The 25,494-nt window shown below is 41.9% G+C and overlaps 1 protein-coding gene across 3 annotated transcripts in view; it reads right to left on the bottom strand.

Annotated features, from left to right (window-relative positions):
* Positions 1-14,215, bottom strand: part of ATF1 (activating transcription factor 1) — a 65,751-nt gene extending 51,536 nt beyond the window's left edge. Inside the window, exons 1-2 of one of the 3 annotated variants that reach the window (XM_006052627.3) lie at positions 14,062-14,213; positions 6,339-6,437 (exon numbers count right to left, since the gene is read on the bottom strand). In XM_006052627.3, the coding sequence (XP_006052689.1) occupies positions 6,339-6,437; positions 14,062-14,151 (189 nt within the window). In that variant the 5' untranslated portion in view covers positions 14,152-14,213. Of the gene's footprint in view, positions 1-6,338; positions 6,438-14,061 lie in introns of all 3 variants that reach the window. The other 2 variants (XM_006052628.3, XR_003108903.3) reach the window with 2 other exon arrangements.
* Between the last annotated feature and the right edge of the window lie 11,279 nt (positions 14,216-25,494).

The raw sequence follows: 25,494 nt of genomic DNA, 5'->3' as shown, positions 1-25,494 counted from the left end.
CCACCAGGCTCCTGTCCACAGGATTTTCCGCACAAGAATACTGGAGTGGGTTGCCATTTCCTTCTCCAAGGAATCTTCCAGACCCGGGGATCACCGGCATCTCTTGTGGCTCCTGCACTGCAGGCGGATTCTTTACCTCTGAGACACTGGCTTCCCTTTAAGTGCACTACCAGCTCCAAATTCCTCTGCTGCGACCTGCTTAGGGTGGGGTCTGTTTTGCCAGAGGGTTTTTCTCAATGTTCTTGCTCCACCCTCAGCTTTAGGCTTTCTCTGTACACCTGACCCAGAGTCTCTCTAAACTCTTAGCACTCCCCAAGGGTAGGGGATAGACTGCTGTTGCTTTACGTGCTTGGAGGAATGAGGGCAGATGGGGAAGTTCTCTGTTATCCTGGCCTAGTCTCAACTGACCTGTTCAAAATTGGAAAAGGAGTACGTGAAGGCTGTATACTTGTCACCCTGCTTATTTAACTTATATGCAGAATACATCATTCGAAATGCCAGGCTGGATACATCACAAGCTGGAATCAAGATTGCCAGGAGAAATATAAAAAACCTCAGATATGCAGATGATACCACTCTAATGGCAGAAAGCAAAGAGGAACTAAAGAGCCTCTTGATGAAAGTGAGAGAGTGAAAAAGCTGGCTTCAAACTCAACATTCAAAAAACTAAGATCAAGGCATTCAGTCCCATCACTGCATAGCGAATAGATGGAGGAAAAAGTGGAAACAGTGACAAATTTTATTTTCTTGGGCTCCAAAAATCACTGTGGACGGTGACTGCAGCCATGAAATTAAGACGCTTGCTCCTTGGAAAAAAAGCTATCACAAACCTAGACGGTGTATTAAAAACCAGACATCACACTGCAGACAAAGGTCCATATAGTCAAAGCTGTGGTTTTTCCAGTAGTCTCATATAGATATGAAAGCTGGACTAGAAAGAAGGCTGAGTGACAAAAAATTGATGCTTTTGAATTGTGATGCTGGAGAAGATCTTGAGAGTCCCCTGGACAGCAATGAGATCAAACTAAAGGAGTCAATCCTAAAGGAAATTCTGAATATTCAATGGAAGGACTGATGCTGAAGCTCCAATTCTTTGGCCACCTGATGCCAAGAGCCAACTTATTGGAAAAGACCCTGATGCTGGGAAAGATTGAGGGCAGGAGGAGAAGGGGAGGACAGAGGATGAGATGGTTGGATGGCATCACCGACATGATGGACATGAATTTGAGTAAGCTCCGGGAGATAGTGAAGGACAGGGATGTCTGGTTCTGGTGTGCTGCAGTCCATGGGGTTGCGGAGTCAGACATGACCTAGCAACTGAACAAGTCTCAGTCTCAGGAAGTGAGGCTTTCTCCCAGTAGTAGGCAAACTAATGATCTGAACCTGGGAAAGTTTTCTGCCCTTCCCTCAGGGTTTATGGATTTTCTTTTTCTTTTCACTTCTCCCACCCATAATGGAAAAATTGGGTTTATTCCCTTCCCCAGGTTGCTTAAAGCTTTTTTCCACAAGGATGAAGGGTCCAGGCAGGCCTGTACCACCTAGAAAGGCATTCTCTATATCCTTTGCTTCCTAATCTTTCTCATAAGCAACTCTTGGAGGTCCTTGGAGAAAAGCCTAAAAGTGGATGTTACCTATCCTTGTTTTGCAGCTCCCAAGGGGTCATTTCTTGCTAGCCTACATTTAGACTTTGGCAATTCATTAGAAATTTAGCTAAATTCTCTTTTCCCCCGTAGGAAAGCCCTACTTTCTTCCTGTGCTCTGCTACAGGTGAGCCATGCCCACATCCCACTTCTAATGCATTGAGAGAAGTTATGATTTTTTGTATACTATAGGTTATTCTTGTTTCACAGTGGAAGCAATATGCTCTCCAGCTTTTTACATCCTAAAAGGAAGCCAGAAATCACTCCATGAGTTTAAATATTACCTATATATATATATATCTAGAACTTCTAAATTTATATTTCTAGCCTGGACCTCTCTTCTGGACTCCAGACCATATATATCCAACTACCTGCTGGACAAGTCTACTTGTATGATTTGTCAGACAGATTCTAAGGTGGCCCCCATGGTCTCCACATTCTGGCGTATATGCCTTTGTGTGAGTGTTAGAGGGATCTGTAGCTTGCTTCTGCTGCTAAGTCACTTCAGTCGTGTCCAACTCTGTGCGACCCCATAGATGGCAGCCCACAAGGCCCCTCCGTCCCTGGGATTCTCCAGGCAAGAACACTGGAGTGGGTTGTCATTTCCTTCTCCGATGCATTCTAGCCAACAGAATAAGGCAAAGATGGTGGAATGTTATTCCTGTGATTATGTCACGTTTTATGGCAAAGGAATAGGGTATCACCCCTGATTATGTTATATAAGGCCCTGTCTTGCCAGCTGACTCATTCTAATTCTCTTGCTGAACTTAAAGAAGCAAGCTGCCATATTGAGTTGCAAACTGCAGGTGACCTCTAAGAGCTGAAGGTGGACGCCTGTCAAAAAAGAAGTTCTCAGTCCTACAGATGCAACAAAATGAATGCTGCCAACAAACTGAGTGAGCTTAGAAGTGAATTCTTCTCTGTCCTAGTCTCCAGATAAAAAGGCAGCCCTAGCCAACATCTTGATGAAGCTTGTGAAACTCTGAAGCAGAGAACCCAACTAAGAAGTGCCTGACCCTCCAGAAATTATGAGATAATCAATACATGTTGTTTTAAGCCACTATATTTGTAGTGATTTGTTCTGCAACACAGAAAACTAATACAGATAGTACCATAAACTCAACATGCCCAAAAGCCAAATTCCTGCAACATCCCCCCAAAAACAAAGAAAAAGTTCCAGTATTGTCCATCTCAATAAATGGCGACTCCATTATTACAGTTATTCAAGTCAAAAACTGTAGAGTCAATCTTAACTCCTTTTTCCTCTAAACCCACATCCAATCCCAAAGCAAACACTGTTGACTTTACAATCAAATTACACCCAGAGTCTACCTTTATCTCACCACCACCGCTTTCACCTTAGTCTGAGCCACAACTGTCTTTCATGCACGTTTAGCGTCTTTAACAGCCTCCCAACTGGTTTTCCTACTTCTACTCCACAAAGCAGACAGAATGATCCTATTAAAATATCAGTCAGATTACATTTTTACTTACACTACTCCAAAAGTTCCTCATCTTACCGAGATTAAAAGGCAAACATCTTATAGTAGTATGCAAGGCCTACATTATCTGGCATTCTTCCCTCCCAACCCAACCTCTCCGCCTCGCCTGTGTCACCTGCCTCTCCCACCACAGTGGCTGCCCTGCTATCCCTTAACCATGCCAAATGCAGTTCAGTCTCTGAGTTTACAGTTGTTGGTTCATATAATTAAAGAGATATTTCCACACATAGGACATCTCTGTCCAGCTTATATCAGACGGCAAGTCCCCATCCCCATTAACAATCCCCTATCCCTCCTAAGAGGAGAGTGAAAAAGTTGGCTTAAAGCTCAACATTCAGAAAACGAAGATCATGGCATCTGGTTCCATCACTTCATGGCAAATAGATGGGGAAACAGTGGAAACAGTGTCAGACTTCATTTTTTTGGGCTCCAAAATCACTGCAGATGGTGACTGCAGCCATGAAATTAAAAGACGCTTACTCCTTGGAAGGAAAGTTATGAGCAACCTAGATAGCATATTTAAAAGCAGAGACATTACTTTGCCAACAAAGGTCCGTCTAGTCAAGGCTATGGTTTTTCCAGTGGTCATGTATGGATGTGAGAGTTGGACTGTGAAGAAAGCTGAGCGCCAAAGAATTGATGCTTTTGAACTGTGGTGTTGGAGAAGACTCTTGAGAGTCCCCTGGACTGCAAGGAGAGCCAACCAGTCCATTCTAAAGGAGATCAGTCCTGGGTGTTCTTTGGAAGGAATGATGCTAAAGCTGAAACTCCAGTACTTTGGCCACCTCATGTGAAGAGTTGACTCACTGGAAAAGACCCTGATGCTGGGAGCGACTGGGAGCAGGAGGAGAAGGGGACGACAGAGGATGAGATGGCTGGATGGCATCACCGACTCGATGGATGTTGAGTTTGAGTGAACTCCGGGAGTTCATGATGGACAGGAAGGCCTGGCATGTTGCAATTCATGGGGTCGCAAAGAGTTGGACACGACTGACCGACTGAACTGAACTGATCCCTCCTATCCTGCTCTATCAGCCTCATAGCACATATTACCCACTAACATGTTTTATTCTCTCCGATACTAGAATATATGTTCCATGAGAACTGAAACCTTTGTTCACTGCTATATCCCCACCTTATACTTAATTACTGAATAATTACTGTATTAGATACTTTTTCCTCACAGAATTTAGAGTCTAATAAAGCAGTCAAGCAACAAGGATTTGGATACAAAGTCATTATTTTTAAAAATCACTATAAAACTATTCAAGATCTAGAAGTGTACTTATTCTATCTCTGTAAAAGTGCTTCTAAGGAAACTTGGAAAACATTCACATCTAACCAAAATTACTGAAATGTGTAAGTAAGTGAACTGAATTAAAACATCTGTGACAGGCTCTACTAACAGAAAGGTAACTGAAAAACTCTATCACTGTTTTTCCAGCCCTACATGGAGACAATATTGTTATTCTTCACAGATATAGCCAAATAACAGAGAAGAATAAATCAAGCTTGAGGGATTAATCCTTTAGATGCTCAGTTTTCCCCCTTTTTCATCTCTTTTATACTCTGAAAAATTATTGGGGAACTTCCATTTATGTCAGCTTTTCATCTAATACTTACATTTAAGATTTAAATGATATTTTAAAAATATTTGATAGTTCATTTTAAAATAACAATCATAAATCCACTACACATTAACATAATATTTTAATTAATAAAACTAAATATTTCCCCCCAAGGTTAGTGAGAGAAATGACATTGTTTTACATTTCTGCGTTATCTCCTTAATGTTTGAGTTAATAGAAAATGGCTGAATTCTCTTTATCTGCTGCTGCATTAAATATATGCCACATGTTGTTTTGGTGGAGGTATATGAAGAAAGATGCATGGATCAGACAATTTGAAATTTTAAAAATACAGTGGATAAGAATCTGCGTGCCAGTGCAGAGGACACAGGTTCAATCCCTGGTCTGGGAAGATCCCATATGCCATGGGGCAACTAAGCCTGTGTACCACAATTACTGAAGCCAGAGCTCTAGAGCCCACCAGCTACAACTACTGAGCCCATGAGCTGTACCAACTGAAGCCTGCACGCCCTAGAGCCTGTGCTGTGCAACAAGAGGAACCACTGCAATGAGAAGCTCATGTACCACAACCTACTGCTGCTGCTAAGTCGCTTCAGTTGTGTCCGACTCTGTGCGACCCCATAGACGGCAGCCCACCAGGCTCCGCCATCCCTGGGATTCTCCAGGCAAGAAGATTGGAGTGGGTTGCCATTTCCTTCTCCAACGCATGAAAGGGAAAAGTGAAAGTGAAGTCGCTCAGTCGTGTCCGACTCTTTGCGACCCCATGGACTGCAGCCCACCAAGCTCCTTTGTCCATGGGATTTTCCAGGCAAGAGTACTGGAGTGGGTGGCCATTGCCTTCTCCAACCACAACCTAAGTAGTCCCTAAATCTCCACAACTAGAGAAAAGCTCATGCAGCAATGAAGACCCAACACAATCAAAAATAAACAAACTAATTTTTAAAATATCATTAATTCTTGGGACTTCTCTGGCGGACCAGTGGTTAAAATTCTGTGCTTCCATTGCAAGGGGCACTGGTTCAACCCGTGATCGGGGAACTAAGGATCCCGCCTACCATGTAGCCAAAAAAAATTTTTTTTAACTTAAAAATTAAAGCAAAAAAATCAGTTCTGCAATGTACATGTCTGTCAATTTAAATTATCAAATGAATATACCTAATTTCTGTTAAGCAAAAATATTTTCTATATATCCACAATATATATATTGAACTGAAGATGGTTTGAGCCCAGAAACTACTATTCTTTATTTCAAGTTAGCCTAACGAACCAAATAATATTTCATTTTTCTTATGTAGCAACAAAATTAGTCTGAAAAAAAAAAAAAAAACTCATCATGTACCACATGAAATTTATCAATATCTCCTCAAGTTCTGAGAAATACATACATATTAAAACAACACTAAGTATATTTTGTAGAAAAGATAATAAAACTGAATCATCTTGACAACATATGTAAATATTCCTTCCTTCCATACATTTCAACATTTTAGTTTTTCTCTATTGCTTATTTTTTTGAATGTTAGTAATTATTGACTTGAAACAACAGATTCATCTGCAATAACAAACACTGCTAACTGGCTCAATATTTTGGCTGGTTCCTGCCTTACCTGTTGAGCAATATGAGAAATATGAGCTGCCTGAACTGTGGAACCAGATTGAGGTGCTGTCTCTGAAGTGTTACTCTTGTGAGAATCTTCCATAATCAACTGTAAGGAGAAAAAAAAAATCAGTTAAAAGATGCTTTCTAACTTCATTTTCAAGAAATCTTGTGACATTTCTCTTCTTAACATGCATACTTTTTCAGAAGAACAAAACAGAGCTTTTCTGTACTAAAGGCTTAGTTCAGTTTATCCAGACTCATGTTCCTATACCTCTGCTCTTGGGTGTATAGTGACCTAATGATAAAATCTTTTAAAATGGCAAATAAAAAGTGCTAAAGAATATAACTTGGTTGCCTCCATGGAAGACAACTGGTAGCTATGGTATAGAAAGAGAATAAAGATTTTCCTTGCATATTCTTTTAATTTTTTTTGAGTTTTGACCCATATGATCATGTTTAAATTTAATAAATGGTATACAAACATAAATTATTATGACTACATTTTCAAATGCTACCCCACTCAAGAAGTATGACAGGACTTCCCTGGAGGTCCCGTGATTAAGAATCTGCCTGCCAATGCAGCGGACACGGTCTAGAAAGACTGCACACGCCATGGAGCAACTAAGCCCGTGTGCCGCCACTACTGATCCCGGGCTCTGCTCTGCAACAAGAAGCCGCTGCAAGAAGCCTGTGCCCACAACGAAGAGCAGCGCCCCGCCCACACCGGTCAGCAACAGAGAAAGCCTACATGCAGTAACGAGACTCAGTACAGCCGAAGCTAAATATTAGGTAAATGTTTTTTTAAAAAGTATGATATGCAGGGACACAAGCATTCTTTTCTGCGGTCTAGGGAACAGTTTCTAATTGGATACACAGTTTAATATAGAGAATTTATTGAGCAAAGGTTGAACAGAATAAATGAATGAAATCATACCTAAGGACTTTCTAAAGATCTAGATGATCTAATCAACTGCAGGACATGTAGGCTGGATAAGAATGAGAATAAGTGGGTTATGAGAGATGGAATATGTCAAGTAGAACTACTTAGAGACTGGTAGAAGTTTTAGGCGAGAAGGCAATGGCAACCCACTCCAGTACTCTTGCCTGGAAAATCCCATAGGTGGAGGAGCCTGGTAGGCTGCAGTCCATGGGGTCGCTAAGAGTCGGGCACGACTGAGCGACCTCACTTTTACTTTTCACTTTCCTGCACTGGGGAAGGAAATGGCAATCCACTCCAGTGTTCCTGCCTGGAGAATCCCAGAGATGGAGGAGCCTGGTGGGCTTCCGTCTATGGGGTTGAACAGAGTAGGACACGACTGAAGCGACTTAGCAGCAGCAGCAGCAGAAGTTTTAGGCAGAATTTAAAGGTTTTATAATCATGTGGAAAGACATAAAAAGAGAAAAGGCTGGCCAGCAAAAAATGAAAAGATACTCAATTTCATTAAGTATTAGAGAAATACAAATCAAAACTACAATAAATACCACTTCACATCCATTATGATGGCTAGTATTTATTAAAAAACAGAAAATAAGGGTTAGCAAGGATGTGGGGAACTGAACATTTGTGCACTGTAGTTGGGAATGTGGAATGGTGCAATCACTAGGAAGAACAACATGGTAGTAACTCAAAAAATTAAAGATAGAATTACTATATGATCCAGCAATCCCATATTTGTGCCTCTATCCAAAGAATTGAAAGCAGGGTCTTACAGAGATATTTGTACAGCCCTGTACATGGCAGAATACAGCCCTGTATACAGTAGCCAAAAGGCAGAAGCAACTAAAATGTTCATCAATGGATGAGTGAATAAACAAAATGTGATATATGTACACAATGGTATATTACTCGGCTTTAAAAAGGAAGGAAATTGTGATACATGCTACAATATAAACGAACTTTAAGGACATAATGCTAAGTGAAATAAACCAGTTCCCAAAAGACAAATATTGAATGCTTTCACATATTTAAGTTACTTAGGAATAATCAAACCCATAGAAACAAAGAATGGTGGTTAACAGGGATGGGAGGGAGAGATGGAGAGTTGTTGTTTAATGGTATGAAAAAGCTCTGTAGATTGGCTGCACAACAATGTAATGTACTGAACGCTATACTTCAAAATACTTATGATGATATATCTTATTTTATGTGTATTTTTCCATAATTCAAAGAATTTTTAAAGAGAGAGAATTCCCTGATGGTCCTGTGTTTAGGATTTGGCACTTTCAATGCTGGGGCCCAGGTTCAATCCCTGGTCAGGGAACTAAGATCCCACAAGTCATGCAGCCCAATTGATTAAAAAATTAAAATAAACATAACAAAATCATTTCCACAAGATACATTCTAAAAAGGAGAATTACTTGGTTAAGCAGTATGAATATTTAAAGCTTTCTGAAAGAACTGTAGTCCACTAGAAGCACATGAGAAAGCAATGGGAATTTTTTAAAGTCATTACAACACAACAGATGGAAAATGGTACACTGTCATACATTTTTAAAATTCTCCATTAACTGTGTGAGCTCTGTTTATATTATTTGTCCATTCATCAGATCTTAGTGTTGTCCCTATTACCCTGTATTATTTCTTCATATAAACTTTATTTCTATCATGTTAATACAAATACTATTCCAATATGACTTAATTATGATTACTTCAAAATTCTGACAAGTTCATCTGGTGCTTCCCTGTTGTTTCTGGAACTGCTTTTGAAGCTACATATGGACTCTTGTCCATATGGAAGAGTGCAGTGATTTTTAATCTACACTAAGAGAAGTAGTAATCCCACAGATTAAACATACAGATAGCATCAAAGATGGAATTTTATACTTTCTACATATTATTGCTACTGAAAATGCCTTTTTAAACATGCCATTTCAGAAGACACAAGAATACAAAGCAGAAAACAAAGAGAATAAAATACCTAAGAATAAACTTACCTAAGAAGACAAAAGAGCTGTATTCAGAAAGCTGTTAAGACACTGATGAAAAAAATCAAAGCCGACACAAACCATGGAGAGATATACCATGTTCCTGGGGAAGAGGAGTCAACACTGTGAAAATGCCTCTACTACCAAAAGAAATCAACAGATTCAATGCAGTCTCTACCAAATTACCAATGGCATTTTTCACAGAGCTACAACAAAAAATTTCACAATTCATAGGTAAACACAAAAGTTCCCGAATAGTCAAAGCAATCTTGAGAAAGAAGAATGGAGCTAGAGGAATCAACCTTCCTGACTTCAGACTATACGACAGAGCTACCATCATCAAGAAAGTATGGTACTGGCACAAAAACAGAAACACAGACCAATGGAAGAACAAAGAAAGCCCAGAGATAAACCCATGGGCACCTTATCTTTGGCAAAGGAGGCAAGAATATACAATGAAGAAAAGATAGGCTCTTCAATAAGCGGTGCTAGGAAAACTGGACAGCTACATGTAAAAGACTGGAATTAGAACACTTCCTAAGACCAACACAAAGATAAACTCAAAATGGATTAAAGACCTAAATGTAAGACCAGAAACTATAAAACTTTGGAGAAAAACATAGGCACAACACCCTCTGACATAAATCATAGCAAGATTATCTATGACCCACCTCCTAGAGTAATGGAAATAAAAACAAAAATAAACAAATGGGACCTAATTAAACTTAAAAGCTTTTGCACAGCAAAGGAAACCATAAACAACCTTTAAAGGCAACCCTCAGAATAGGAGAGCAAAGTGAAGTCACTCAGTCATGTCCAACTCTTTGCGACCCCATGGACTGTACCCTACCAGGCTACTCCGTCCATGGGATTCTCCAGGCAAGAATACTGGAGTGGGTTGCCATTTCCTTCTCCAGGGGATTTTCCAGACCCAGGGATTGAACCCAGGTCTCCCGCATTGGAAGCAGACACTTTAACCTCTGAGCCACCAAATGAAGCAACTGACAAAAGATTAAACTCCAAAATATACAAGCAGCTCAACATCAGAAAAGCAAACCACCCAATTAAAAAATGGTCAGAAGACCTAAACAGACATTTCTCCAAAGAGGACACACAAATGGCTAATAAGCACATGAAAAAATGCTCAACATATCTGATTATTAGAGAAATGCAAGTCAAAACTACAGTGAGCTATCACCTCACACCAGTCAGAATGGCCATCATCAAAAAATGTACAAACAATAAATGCTGGAGAGGGTGTGGAGAAAAGGGAACCCTCTTGCACTGCTGGAATATAAACTGATACAGCCACTAAGGAGAACGGTATGGAGATTTCTTGAAAAACTAGGAATAAAACTATCATATGACCCAAATAATCATGATGGTGTGATCACTCACCCAGAGCCAAACATCCCAGACTGTGAAGTCAAGTGGGCCTCAGGAAGCATCACTACAAGCAAAGCTAATGGAGGTGATGGAATTCCAGTGGAGCTATTTCAAACCCTGAAAGACGATGACGTGAAAGTCCTGCACTCAATATGTCAGCAAATTTGGAAAACTCAGCAGTGGTCACAGGACTGCAAAAGGTCAGTTTTCATTCCAATCCCAAAGAAAGGCAATGCCAAAGAATGTTCAAACTACTGCACAACTGTACTCAACTCACACGCTAGTAAATACTTAAAATTCTCCAAGCCAGGCTTCAGCAGTACATGAACTGTCAACTTCCAGATGTTCAAGCTGGATTTAGAAAAGGCAGAGGAACCAGAGATCAAATTGCCAACATCTGCTGTATCATCGAAAAAGCAAGAGAGTTCCAGAAAAACATCTATTTCTGCTTTATTGACTATGCCAAAGCCTTTAACTGTGTGGATCACAATAGACTGTGGAAAATTCTTAAAGAGATGGGAATACCAGACCACCTGACCTGCCTCTTGAGAAACCTATATGCAGGTCAGGAAGCAACAGTTAAAACTGGACATGGACCAACAGACTGGTTCCAAATAGGAAAAGGAGTACATCAAGGCTGTATATTGTCACCTTGCTTATCTAACTTATATGCAGAGTACATCATGAGAAACGCTGGGCTGGAGGAAGCACAAGCTGGAATCAAAGGACTGCCGGGAGAAATATCAATAACCTCAGATACGCAGATGACACCACCCTTATGGCAGAAAGTGAAGAGGAACTAAAGAGCCTCTTGATGAAAGTCAAAGAGTAGAGTGAAAAAGTTGGCTTAAAGCTCAACATTCAGAAAACTAAGATCATGGCATCCGGTCCCATCACTTCGTGGCAAATACATGGGGAAACAGTGGCTGACTTTATTTTTCTGGGCTCCAAAATCACTGCAGATGGTGACTGCAGCAATGAAATTAAAAGACGCCTACTCCTTGTCAGGAAAGTTATGACCAATCTAGACAGCATATTAAAAAGCAGAGACATTACTTTGTCAACAAACATCCATCTAGTCAAGGCTATGGTGTTTCCAGTGGTCATGTATGGACGTGAGAGTTGGACTATAAATAAAGAAAGCTGAGTGCCGAAGAATTGATGCTTTTGAACTGTGGTGTTGGAGAAGACTCTTGAGAGCCCCTTGGACTGCAAGGAGATCCAACCAGTCCATCCTAAAGGAAATCAGTCCTGGGTGTTCATTGGAAGGACTGATGTTGAAGCTCAAGCTCCAATACTTTGGCCACCTGATGCGAAGAGCTGACTCACTGGAAAAGACCCTGATGCTGGGAAACATTTGAGGGCAGGAAGAAAAGGGGATGACAGAGGATGAGATGGTTGGATGGCATCACCAACTTGATGGACATGGCTTTGGGTGGACTCAAGGAGTTCGTGATGGACAGGGAAGCCTGGCATGCTGCAGTTCATGGGGTCGCGAAGAGTTGGACACAATTGTGCTACAGAACTCAAATGAACGGAAATGGAGGTTCAAAGAAATTGCCTTCTATGGATCTCGCCTAAGATGTGAATTTAAGATCTGAAGCCAAACTTCTTTTAACCCAAAATCCATGTTCTTTCATTCTACACTGCCCCTCTTCCAGGAATACCTTCACCTCCCCAACTTATCCACCTGGCAAACTTAAGTTTCATCCCAAACCCAACTGCTCTGGGTCCTTCCTTCCTTGTTCCACTGTACCTTGTTATTTATAATGAGGTTACTTAACTTTCTAAACTCTGTTTACTGACATGTCTGTTTCCCTCAGTCTCAAGGTGCCTAAGAACAGGGCCTCTATCTCGAGAATGTATGCTCTGTGTCCAGCAGAGACCATCAGGTATGTTTTAAAACAGTAAACATCAACAAATACAGTATTATGAAGCGGGTCTTAAGTTTCTCCACCTGTAGATGATGGACAAGTCTGAGGACAAGAAGTGTATTGCTAAACATTTCCACAACTCAACTCATGATATCCCCTCAAAATTGCTATTAGTCATACTTATTTTGTTTGAGATCTTCCAATGTGCCTGCGATGCTTTCTCTCACCTTCCAGCTTTTATGTACGCTGTTTCCTCTGCCAGAAACACTATCCCTCCTCATGTGACCTATTCCTATGAGTTAGTCTTACAGAGAAACTTTCCTGCCTCCCTTAGACTGGTCTAGATGAAGTCCAGAAGCTTTGGCTGTATCCCCATGGCACAAGTTTCCTCTACCTTTCATGGCACTCATCACAGAATTGAAATGACCTGTTTTCTGTCTCCGTACCAGAAGGCAAGCTCTAGGGAGTCAAAGACCACACCCTACTCCCCGAATAACACCTTGCACTTACTACTACGCAATAAAACGTGTTTAGTTGGGTTTACCTACCTAAAACTGATGGAAACTATGATATCTTCAAATACCTTATCAAACAAGATATCTTCAGAAAATTACTTCAACCCAGCTTTAGAAACAGGAAAATTCAGGCACAAGAGAACACCCTATTTTAGAGCTGAAAATTCAGTAGTATCAATATAAATAAATGGGATGACATGTGAAGGGAAAAAAACATTTTGAAGGTACTACCACCTACTGGTGATACAGCAGGACTGCACAAATGTATCAGACAAACCTTAAACGTTAACCGCAAATTCAATAGAACATATTAGGCTTTAAGAACACCGTACTGATTCTAATTGAGACAGAGGAAAACTGCATATTATACAGTCTATAGGAAAAACAGCATTTAAATAAAACGGCATACATCTGTTCATAATGAAATTTTCGGGATAAAATGATTTTTGCAAACATAAGCAAATATACTTTGCTATGATAAAACAAACATCACAAAAGAGGCCAGTTTGGCGAAGATGCTTGCCAAATTTATGCTGAATTAAGCTTCAGAAACGGAAAGGATCCGGATGACTATTATTAGCCCATTACACCTCAAAAGTTGACAAAACAACTAGTCATTGACATCTACAATAAAAGTAGAGACCAAGCGGGATGCTCCACGGCGAAGTGGACGCTCTGAAATACCATGCTTAGTTTTGTGATACAGGCGGAAATAGAAGAGAACGTTTTCTCGGTTTGAACGTCTGTCCAGTTGGTAAACAGACGAGTTCTGTCACTCCACACTACCTTCCCATGACTGCTTCGTGTATGATTATTCTACCGTATGTCTCCCCACTCGACTGGAAGCTCCCGGATGGTAAGGGTTGGCTCTGCCCCAACAGCGAGCGGTCCGGGCCCCGCACCCCGAGGGCGCCGGGCACGCTCTACGGTCTTCGGCGAAGATAACCGGTCTCTGGCGGCGCTCGGCGGACGACGCGCGGAGGCCAAGGCCATGCTGCCCTCCCCACGGCTCCCGTCCCAACCCCGAGACCTTCGACAGAGGGCTCTCGCCTCGGGCCGCGGAGGCGGCTTCAGAGGCGAAAACCGCCCCGCGGCGGGAGGTCTTCGTTTTAATTTTCATTGGGCGACAGCAGGCGGGAGGGAGGGAGGAAAACACCGCCGACTGAAGGGGTGCAGCAGGCCAGGCAACGAGAACCGGAAGCGCGCCCCGCCGGGGGAGAGCGAGCAGCCCCTCCCCCTTCCGCCAGGCGCCCTCCGCACCCCTCCCCCACCGCAACCGCCCCGCGCGACCCCCACCAGACGCGCGACCCGCCTCGGCGTCCCCGCGGGGGCCGAGTCCCCGCGCCCTCCTCTTGCCCGGGGACACGGAGCACGTCCCCACCCGCCTCCCCCGCCCCCTGCTTACCTGTGGCTGCTGCCTTGCCGCTGTCCGGGGCGGGGAACTTCCACTCCCCCCTCCCAGGTGGATCCGAATTCACTACCCACTTCCCCACCCCCTCACGCGGCGGGGGACGCGCCTCTTTCTTAGGGGTCAGGCGGGGCGGGGAGAATCAGTGTCACTTAACAGCCAACTGTCCTAAGCTACCGTTTCCTCGGCAGTCAGGGCCGCCACTGGCGGCATGATCTACACCAGGCCGGGGGCGGGGGAGTGAAGGGGGGCAAAACTGAGTAACAGAGCGTGGGGGGTGAGGTTAGGGCGGTCCTTCCGTGAGGGCGCCGCCCTACGTCACCACGTTGCGCACGTGACGCGCCGCCATCTTGTGCCGGGGTATCCCGGGATGGCGAGTTCGTGTCACGAAGGTGTTATTCTGGCGAGAGCTGGGCGTGGCGTTACCTGCAGTTCCTTTTAGCTTCAGGAGCTCTGTCCTCACTGCTCCCAGACGTCTGTTTTCAGAGGCCAGCACCCGCTCGGGGGCTCAAGAGGCCGCTCGGCCTGAGGCAGTTTTCTTCGGTTCGTGGCGTCAGTCTCAGCTCAGCTCCTACTTGGTGCGGCCCAGAGCTGTCCCGGCTTTGACCCACGCCTGACCTGCCGCCTGTTGTAGACAGAGTGACTTGAAGCCTGAAGGCTTGTCCTCAGTTTTTCTTACCACCCAAACTGTTAATCCCATAAAACTGCGTTAAGAGTTGTATCTTTAATCACACATGAAAGGATTAAAAGCCACACCCACAAGGTGTTGGTAGGGTGTGTTAGTGTGTCACGCTGAAGCACAGATTTAGCCCACTTAAACTAGAGAAAAGTTATAGTAAATTTCCTAGCGGTGCAATGGTTAGGATCACGCGTTTCCACTACAGGGGAAACAGGGCTCCATTTCTGGTCTGGGATCTAAGATCGCGCAAGCCGCACAACCCGGCCAAAAAAAAAATAATAATACAATGACACCGTGGTTCTGATACATTACAAAAAGCCTTTTAAACTTTTTTTAAATGAGTGTCTACCTTTCTGGAGAAGGGATGGTGTATTATTCTGATACATCCTGAACTTTATCCATTTCCTTGCAAAATGTTCTTTGCTGACTTTCTGGAGATAATAAATGATAGACCTTTTAATTTGCTCTTGACAAAAAGTTCCATAATTTTTCTAAAATTTTCTTAGCTTGAGATTTCCACGTCGGCAACTTGATTGAGTCGATAGGGCCCTTCCCCATTTGACCTTTAGGGCCGGAAAATGTGATTTAGTTCACATTAAATTAGGGCCGGATAATGTGATTTAAAGCTCAAGAGTTACTCTGTGCCAAACTGTGCCAGACTCTCCTAATAACTCACTAATGTTTATCCATTGTCATTCATTCAGAAAAACACTACCTATTAAAACCTACAACAGTTAAACTGCCCGAGGTTTATTTGTTTTTGGCAGGGTGCTGTGGCTTGTGGGATCTCAGTTCTCCCAACCAGGGAACCCAAATCTCCTGCATTGGAAACACAAAGTTAACCACTGAACTACCAGGGAAGTCCCCAACTGCCCTTACTTTAGCTTTTTGATTAGGTAAATTATCCAGCCTAAATGTGTCTTGTCAAAATTGGGGAAAGTGTAATACTCATCTTATGTCCCAACGTTACTTAAAGAATCAAAATGTCATATATCATAGGAAAGCATAGTCCTATAAAAGTACCAACAAAGGTCCGTCTAGTCAAGGGTATGGTTTTTCCAGTGGTCATGTATGGATGTGAGAGTTGGACTATGAAGAAAGCTGAGCGCGGAAGAATTGATGCTTTTGAACTGTGGCGTTGGAGAAGACTCTTGAGAGTCCCCTGGACTACAAGGAGATCCAACCACTCCATTCTGAAGGAGATCAGCCCTGGGGTTTCTTTGGAAGGAATGATGCTGAAGCTGAAACTCCAGTACTTTGGCCACCTCATGCGAAGAGTTGACTCATTGGAAAAGACTCTGATGCTGGGAGGGATTGGGGGCAGGAGGAGAAGGGGACGACAGAGGATGAGATGGCTGGATGGCATCACTGACTCGATGGACGTGAGTCTGAGTGAACTCTGGGAGTTGGTGATGGACAGGGAGGCCTGGCGTGCTGCGATTCATGGGGTCGCAAGGAGTCGGACAGGACTGAGCAACTGAACTGAACTGATAAAAGTAAAGAGTGGAGAAGAGGTTCTCAGACATCAACCTTTCATGATTAACAAAGCCTAGCAACAGTCATTCTAGAATCCAGAATATTAATGACTGAAAGGCTGGTTCTACATTTATTGTTCTTTTCTTGCTGGGTTATTTCCTCCTTGGAAGACAGGATGCTTAACAAATATTGATCTGGGCAAGAGGGATTGCCTGCGGGGGGGGGGGGAGGGGGGGGCGGGGCTGGGGGAGGGGGACTGGAAAATGTCAACCATTGAAAGACGTGAGGGCTCAGCAGGTAAAGAATCCACCTGCAATTCCGGAGACACAGGAGATGTGGGTTCAATCCCTGGGTCAGGGAGTTCTGGAGGAGGAAATGGTAACCCACTCTAGTATCCTTATCAAAAAAATCCCATGGACAAAGGAGTCAGAGTCAGACATGACTAAGCACATGAAACTAAATTTTACTGAAACCTTCAAAATGTGCATGGACTCCTTCTTTAGTCCCTTTTCCACCTATAAAGCATTTAAGTCTAAATCAAATTTTATGCTGTGCAACACTGCCACTCACAAGTATTTAATATTTCTACCAGCCTGTTTCTTTCTCGTGGAAGTTTCCCAAGCTATACCAGCTGCTTTTCTGCAATTCGAGGAACAACTGAAGATGAAGACAAAAAAAAAAAAAAAAGGCGTGTTTAAGTTGCACATAGTTCTATCCCAATAGTAAGAATTTTATGAACCAGGAGGACAGGTCTTTGACTTCAGAAGTGAGGAAGTAGAGTAAAACAAAGAAATTTAATTTTCAAAGGTAACTGTTTTAAAGCAAATAGGTCAAACCAGTGGTGGCACCTCACGGGCTCTCCTGGACCACTGTTTTCTAGCTGGGAGAGAGGGAACATTATAATGAAAGAGGTTAAACAACACTACCTATGTCTCGGGGCTTTGCAGATTGAATGCGTGTAACACAATAAAGATAGACCCAGTGCCTGACAGACTTAAGAACTCAATAAATGTTGGATATTAGTATGAAAGATACTGCAATATAACTACCAGAAACTTAGCTGCTAAAAACAGTAATTGGTTGCACATTCCGAGAAGCCTCATGGGTTAACAAAAGGATTAAGCTGAAGAAGAGGACTTGAGAGCTGTGAAACAGTATCTGGAACAGGTCACCTCTCAAAAGGAAGAAATTACTTAAAACTAGTAAATGTAGGCTTTGTGGTCTAATAACAGGCTTGTTTCTCTTTCTGTTTTGTTCTTTTTCAATACTCGTCTAAACTCAGGGGAAAACCTAACCAAGTATAGGCTCTAAATGCCTGCAGGAATTATACGAACTACAGCTGTACTTGTCTCAACCAACACTCTTCAAACAGGGTTGTCACAGATAACTTAGCTCTGAAACTTTCCTACTTCATGTTAATATGCTTGAACTCGTAGAACTAACTGTGAGGCCCTTGGAGTAGTAGTGTCCATCCATTCCTCCTCCTTTTTACCGGAACTTGTCAGTCATCCATATCTTACCAACAGTGGGCACCTGATCCAAGCTGGGCCATCAGTCCAGCTGGAAATTTATCTTTGCACAAAAATTAGTCTCTCTCTAGGTAAATGAACCTAGAGCTTAGGAGCTTTGTAATGAGTCCCTTCCATCTGCAAACAGCCAACGAGCCAAGGGAGCTACCCAGTGGCTTTCTAGGTCCCAGTTCTAGAACCTGCTGCTTGCCTCAGCCCTTAGGTACCGTGAGCCTCTCCTTTGTCCTTGTAATGAACACAACTTTTCTATTTAAAGTGGCTTACTTCGGTCGCTATTATTTCTAGACTAACTACACGTAACAAATACACCTAGACATAGGAGAAACTATTTCCTGTGACCTCCTCCCTTTCTCTGTGCCTCACCACTAGTGCCGTATCCTTCTCTCTTGCACTGTCGACTGCAGTAGCCTCCTAGCTTGTTCCAGGTAAAATCCTAAATGAACAAACACTGCTTACTGTTAGTTGGAGTTTATAAGTAATCAAATTATTTACCTTCAAGATTATGATTACAGGGTGGCAGCAAGACAACTCACAACAGCTTCCTGAAGGAACCTTCATGTTGGTCAGAGCAGCCTGCAAGTATCATGCACCTTTGTAAGCCCACAGGTAGTGATGCTGAGTAAGACTCTGAGGCTAGGAGAGTCTTCTTTTTTTTTTTTTTTTTAACTTTGGGTTAATTTTGGCTGCACCGGGTCTTTGTTGTGGCATGCGGGCTTTCTCTAGATGTGGCATGGGTGGGTTTCTCATTGCAGTGCACAGGCTTAGTTGCCCTGTGGCATGTGGGATCTTAGATCAGAGTGGGATCTTAGACCAGGGATTGAACCCATGTCCCCTGCACTGGGAGGCGGATTCTTAATCACTGGACCACCAGGCAAGTCCCAGAAGTAATTAAGTTTATTAACATAAGATCAAGTCACTAGCCCTTGTAGGCTGGAAGAAGCCCAGTGTGGTTGACTTACTATTAAGCAGCCAATTAGTATCCTAGATAAACAGTGCCACCTCGGAAGCTTTGTGTTGGTCTCTGTCAGTATTTACTTGAAGATTCAGAGACAGCAGTAGTTAAATCAGCCTTGGTAAGTGGGAGTCCATGATTTGGGTCTTTTCATATCCTACATCTTTGCCAATGTACCTATTCAATTCACATGCTTATCGTGCTAATGCTGAGATGGTCAGTATGTGGCTAACGTCAACCAGCCATGTCATTCTGTCTATTTGGATGTTAAGTGTCTCTGCCAAAGTGAATTCTTTTTCATGGGCATTGACATATGAAGCAAAGATCTTCATACTCTGTCTTCCCTCCTCTATATCCATCTATATACTTCTGCCCCAGATCTTGCTGCAGCCAATCATCTAGTCTTTTTCCTTTTAACACACTGACCAACTGGCCAGGCCATTTGCCACTGCCCATGAATTCATATATATTCTCATTTTGAACCACTCCTCCTTCCACACAAGATGGATGGATGATCACGTTAATATCTATCTGCCCATTAAGATTTTCCTTGCAACTGCCTGTCAAAGTTACCCCTCAGAATGGCCATAATTGACTCATAAGCCAAATGGGCTTTTTCCACTTGCTTCAGCAGGAGCCACCCCTGTACTCCACTATGGCCATAGATATGAGCTGAGTGAAGAACACTGGTGTAACTGCAGTAGGGAACAGGAGCTTCTGGGTTACCTCTGCACACATTTTGCTTGTGTCCTCTGATTCTGCTTAAGCTTGATCCCAGGTGTAATCTTTCTGTCTTATGATGTCTTGGTGTTAGGCTCATCTGACTTTATGACTTGGTACATTTGACAGAATCCAGTCAGTGGTGGACAGTTCCAGATGCATAGTCATTTAGTGTCTCCTGGTCAAGTTTTCCGTGTCCATCGTGGCCTAGTAGCACACCAGAAGCTGTTTTCAAAAGACTTCAAATTCTCTGCTACAGCTGGCATATCCTTGCTCAAGATATTCAATAGCTTGCATTTGATTCTCCCACTGCTTCTTTTCCTGCAACTGTCACCTCCACCACCAAGGGATCTGCAAGATCATATGACTCCAAACCTTAAAGTTGTCACCTGGCTATTGTCCAGAGCAGTATTACTAGGCATGAAATGTGCTGTCTGCAGAACCCAGAGAGGCTTACCAAGGATTGTCTTCCTTTGAGAAAGGGGATGCAAGATGCAGTGATTTGTTTTTTCCATCTTAGGGGATTATGTCAGCATGCCCCTGACCACTAGACCTCTGAATCTTCAGAGTTTATTTCCCATCCTCTGGATTGCATGCAGCTTACCAAGACCTTCAGGGTACTAACCACTTCTTGTTCTGTCTGATCAGAGTGATGTCATGTAATGTAATTCTGAGGCAAAACTATAAATGTATGTTCCTGTCCTTTCTATGTGAACTACTTCTGATTCTTTAACATTTTTAATTGAGATATGATTAACATATTAGTTTTTAGATGTACAATGTAATGATTCAATCTATGTATATATTGCCAAATGATCACCCCAGTAAGTCTAGTTAATATCCATCACATTTAGTTACAAAATACTTTCCTTGAGAACTAATTGATTCTCTTTTCTGACTGGAATACAAAAAGACACATTTGTCAAATCAATGGCCACATACTATGTACTGAGACCTTATTAATCTGATCTATGGTTTTTCTAGTAGTCATGTATGGATGTGAGAGTTGGACTGTGAAGAAGGCTGAGCGCTGAAGAATTGATGCTTTTGAACTGTGGTGTTGGAGAAGACTCTTGAGAGTCCCTTGGACTGCAAGGAGATCCAGCCAGTCCATTCTAAGAGAAATCAGTCCTGGGTGTTCTTTGGAAGGAATGATGCTAAAGCTGAAACTCCAGTACTTTGGTCACCTCATGCGAAGAGTTGACTCATTGGAAAAGACTCTGATGCTGGGAGAGATTGGGAGCAGGAGGAGAAGGGGACAACAGAGGATGAGATGGCTGGATGGCATCACCGACTCGAAGGACGTGAGTCTGAGTGAACTCTGGGAGTTGGTGATGGACAGGGAGGCCTGGCGTGCTGCAATTCATGGGGTCGCAGAGTCGGACACGACTGAGTGACTGAACTGAACTGAACAAAGATACAACAGCTATAATTGGGTCTACTATTCAGTTGAGCTTGCAGTAATGTACCGCCATCCTCCAGGATCCATGAATTTCTGCAGGGACCAAACTGGTGAATTAAAAAGAGCTTAAACAAGGACCACTACCTCTGGTGACATCTCCACCATTTCCTCATAAAATGCAGTGTTAACAGTGTTATTAACTTATTAACTTGGCTAAATTGGGAGCCATTTCACTTTCCCATTTCTGGACTTTCAGTTTTATTCCACTGACTGAGAGGTCTATCCTGCCAGTATCACACTCTTTATTATAGCTTTGTAGGTTTTGAAATATGGGCAGGTAAGTACTCCAACTTTATTATTCTTTTTCAAGATAGTTTTGACTATTGAGTCCTTTATACCTCCAGATGAATTTTAGGATTAGTCTATTCATTTTTGCAGAATAGTCAGCTAGGATTTTGATACTATGTTGAATCCATAGATCAGTTTGGAGGATATTGCTATCCTACCAATATTAAATCTTCCAATCCATGAACATGGGACAACTTTCCATGTGTGTAGGTCTTCTTTAGTTTCTATCAACGATTTTGTAGTCTTTAGTATACAACTTTACATTTTGATTAGAATTAAGTATTCTTTTTGATGCTATTTTAAATAGAATTGGTTTTTAAATTTCATTTTTGGGAATGTTCACGGCTAATTTAAAAAATAGATTTTTTGTTGATCTTGCATTCTGCAACCGTGCTGAACTTGTTTAGTAGTTTGCATGTGTGTATCCTTTAGAATTTCACATATACAAGTCACTTCATCTGAGACTAGAGATAGCCTTAATTTTTACTGTTCAATCTGGATAACTTACATTTTTCTTGCCTAACTGCCTTTTATTCAGTGTTGAAGTGGTGAGAACAGACTTTCTTGTATGGTCTTTATCAGATTGAGCTTTCACCGTCATGTTTGAAAGATGTGACAAGGCACAGAACTGATACCTTTTTTCTCTTCCAGCACTCTATCATTCTGTGTTCTCCTTGCTTCCGTTATTTCTAATGAGAAGTTGGCTATTATCATTGTTCTCCTGTACATAATGTGTCACTTTCCCTTGGCTATTTTAAGACTTCTGCTTTATTGAAGTTTAACAGTTTTCCCTCGATCATGCCTAAGAGTGGTTTTCTATATGTCACCCATGGTTCCTGGAATTTCCTCAGTCTGTAAATGTATGTCTTTCCAAATTTAGTGAGCTTTTGTCTCTATGTCTGCAATATTTTTTGTGCGTCCCATTCTCTTTCCTACCTGGAACGCCAAAGGACTCTAAAGCTTTCTCTCTTACTTTTTTCTTCAATCTTTTTTTCTCTTTGTTCTTCAGATTGATAATCTATTACTCAATCTTCAAGGTCACTTATTGTTTATTATACCAGATTCAATATGTTGTTAAGGTCATTAAGTTCCCAAATTTTTCATTTCAATACTGTACTTTTCAGTTCTGGAATTTCCATTTTTTTATATAGTTTCTATTTCTCTGCTAGATTCCCTGTTTATCCACTGTGTGTATATAAACATATAATGTTTGTATATATTTTTATATATATATATATAAACAATGGCTGATTTAATGCTGTTGACTACTAATTGCAACATCTCAGTCGAGTGAACTTGCAGTTGGTATCTATTGACTGATTTTCTTTTTCCTTAAGTGTGAGTCATATTTTTGTTTCTTCAGATTTCTAGTAGCTTTATCATTGGGATGGATTATATTCACTTACAGAGTGATTTTTATTCCAGAGGTCAGTTGATTTGAGAGGGCTTAATTTCCAGTCTCTTTCTTCTTCAGTCATGGACAATGGCTATAATTTCTGCTCAACTCTTTCAGCTTCTAGCTGATGCTTTGTTTCACCAGGAACTCTGGATTTTTCTCCACATAATTTTGTTTAGCCATTAATCAAAGATTTTCACAGATGCTATATGCAGGTTTGGAGACATATCTTCTGGGGCTCTCTCGCTTCAGATTTTTCATCTACCTTCTCTCTGGCTGCTCTGCCAACCTGGAACTGTCCTTTTAAACCATAAGCCAATAGACTGTGGGTCTTTACTACTTAAGCTATTCGGAGTTATGGGGATGTCCTCAAACGAAATGTCACAAACACACAAATATCACCTATTGTACTTCATTCTTCTTTTTTCCTTTTTCAAAAGTAGTTATTTCTATCTTTGGGAGGGTTAATCTGACCATGGTAACTCCACCATTATCAGACTCATGATACTGATTTTTATGTTCATCTTGTGTTCAGCAATCTTGCTAAATTCCTATTTGTTTAAATTTTTATTAATACATTCTCGGGACTTCTCTGGTGTTTCAGTGGCTAAGACTCTGTGCTCCCAATGCAGGAAGCCTGGATTCACTCCCTGGTCAGAGAACTAGATCCCACATGCTGTATTTAAGACCTGGTACAGCCAAATAAATAAATATTTTAAAAGATTTGTACATTCTCTTGTATTTTCTACATAGACTATTATATTGTCTACAAATATTTATGTTTTTCTTCCTTTGTATCCAGTTCGCATAACTCATTTCTTTTCCCCTAATTATGCTAGCTATAAACTCAAGTACAATGCTGAATAAAAACGATAGATAATAAGTATCCTTATCATAGTCTTGACCTTCATGGTAGTGCTTCTGAAGTACCACCATTAAATATATTTTACTGTAGGTTTGTAATAGATGATCTATTAAAGAAATCCTTAATTTCTTTCTGCTATTTCATTGCTGGTCTATTGAAAGGCAACAGATTTCTGTGCATTCATTTTGTATCCTGCAGCGTTACCAAATTCATTGATGAGGTCCAGCAGTATTCTGGTAGCATCTTAAGGATTTTCTATGTATAATATCATGTCATCTGCAAACAGGAAACAATTCCATTTACCATAGCATCAAAAACAATAAAATACCTAAGAATAAATCTATCTAAGGCGGCAAAGGGCTTCCTTGGCAACTCAGTGGTAAAGAATCCACCTGCAATGTAGGAGACGCAGGTTCGAACCCTGGATTGGGAAGATCCCCTGGAGAAGGAAATGGTAATCCACTCTAGTATTCTTGCCTGGGAAATCCCATGGACAGAAGAGCCTGGCAGGCTCCTAGATGGATCCCAGAGTCATACACGACTTAGTGACTAAGCAACAACAACAAGTGAGGCAAAAGTCCAATACTCTGAAAACGGTAAGACGCTGTAGAAAGAATCTGAAGCTGACACAGATGGGAACATAGACCATGTTCTTAGATTGGAGGGGTTAGCACTGTTAAAATGACCATATTACCCAAGGCAATCTACAGATTCAATGCAGTACCCATCCAATTCCAATGGCATTTTCCACAGAACTTTGGCACTGTTGAGCGCTCCCTCCCCTTTGAAACTCTTCCTACAATTTCCATGCCTAATCTCCTTCCTAGTTTCGACCCTCTCTCTCCAGCAATTCCTTCTCCCTTTTGTAGATTCTTCTTCCTTCAGCCTTTAAAGGCTCATGTTCTCTGTGGCTCCATTATTAAGTCTTGTCTCACTCTACAAGATCCTTCTTGGCACCATCATCCACTTCCACGACTTCGATTACCACTTTTAAAAGAACGTCTCCCAATACATAGTTCTGGGCCAGAGCTGTCCTGCTGTTTCTCTCCCTTTAGCATCAGATGTGATCACAGCGACTTCTGTCTAGTGAGTTAGGCACTCAATAAATGTGTGTTAAATTTAAAAAGTTCTCAGCTGCCTGAATAATTTGAACTATAATTCAAAGACCAGTTTCAGTGTTGGAGATTATGCACAATTTGATAAAAACTAACAAGTTTCTTGAAACCAGGAAATGGTAGCACAAATGAAGTATCACCTTAGAAAAGCTGCAACCCAGGACTTCCCTAGTGGTTCAGTGGTTAAGACTCTGCATGACAATGCAGGGGGCATGGGTAGGATCCCTGGTCTGGGAAGATTCCACATGCCACAGGGCAACTAAGCCCGTGTGCCACAACTACGGAGCCCACGTGCCTAGAGCCCGTGTTCTGCAGCAAGAGAAGCCGCTGCACTGAGAAGCCTACACGCCACTATGAAGAGTAGCCCCGCTTGCCACAACTAGAGAAAGAATGCTCACAGCAACGAAGACCCAGCACAGCCAAAAATAAATAAAATTTTTTAAAAAATGAAAAGCTGAAACCCACATCAATTACAGATTTTTAAAAAACTGACATGGATGCTCAAAAGTTTAAAACTACCAAATACCACATGGGTAGGAGGAAAACTAAGCTATAATTGTTCCAGACAAAAGG

The sequence above is a fragment of the Bubalus bubalis genome, chromosome 4, assembly GCF_019923935.1.
Source record: "Bubalus bubalis isolate 160015118507 breed Murrah chromosome 4, NDDB_SH_1, whole genome shotgun sequence".
Classification (NCBI taxonomy): Eukaryota; Metazoa; Chordata; class Mammalia; order Artiodactyla; family Bovidae; genus Bubalus; species Bubalus bubalis.
The sequence above is the reverse complement of the archived record's forward strand: the minus strand, read 5'-3'. Positions and strand labels throughout refer to the sequence as shown.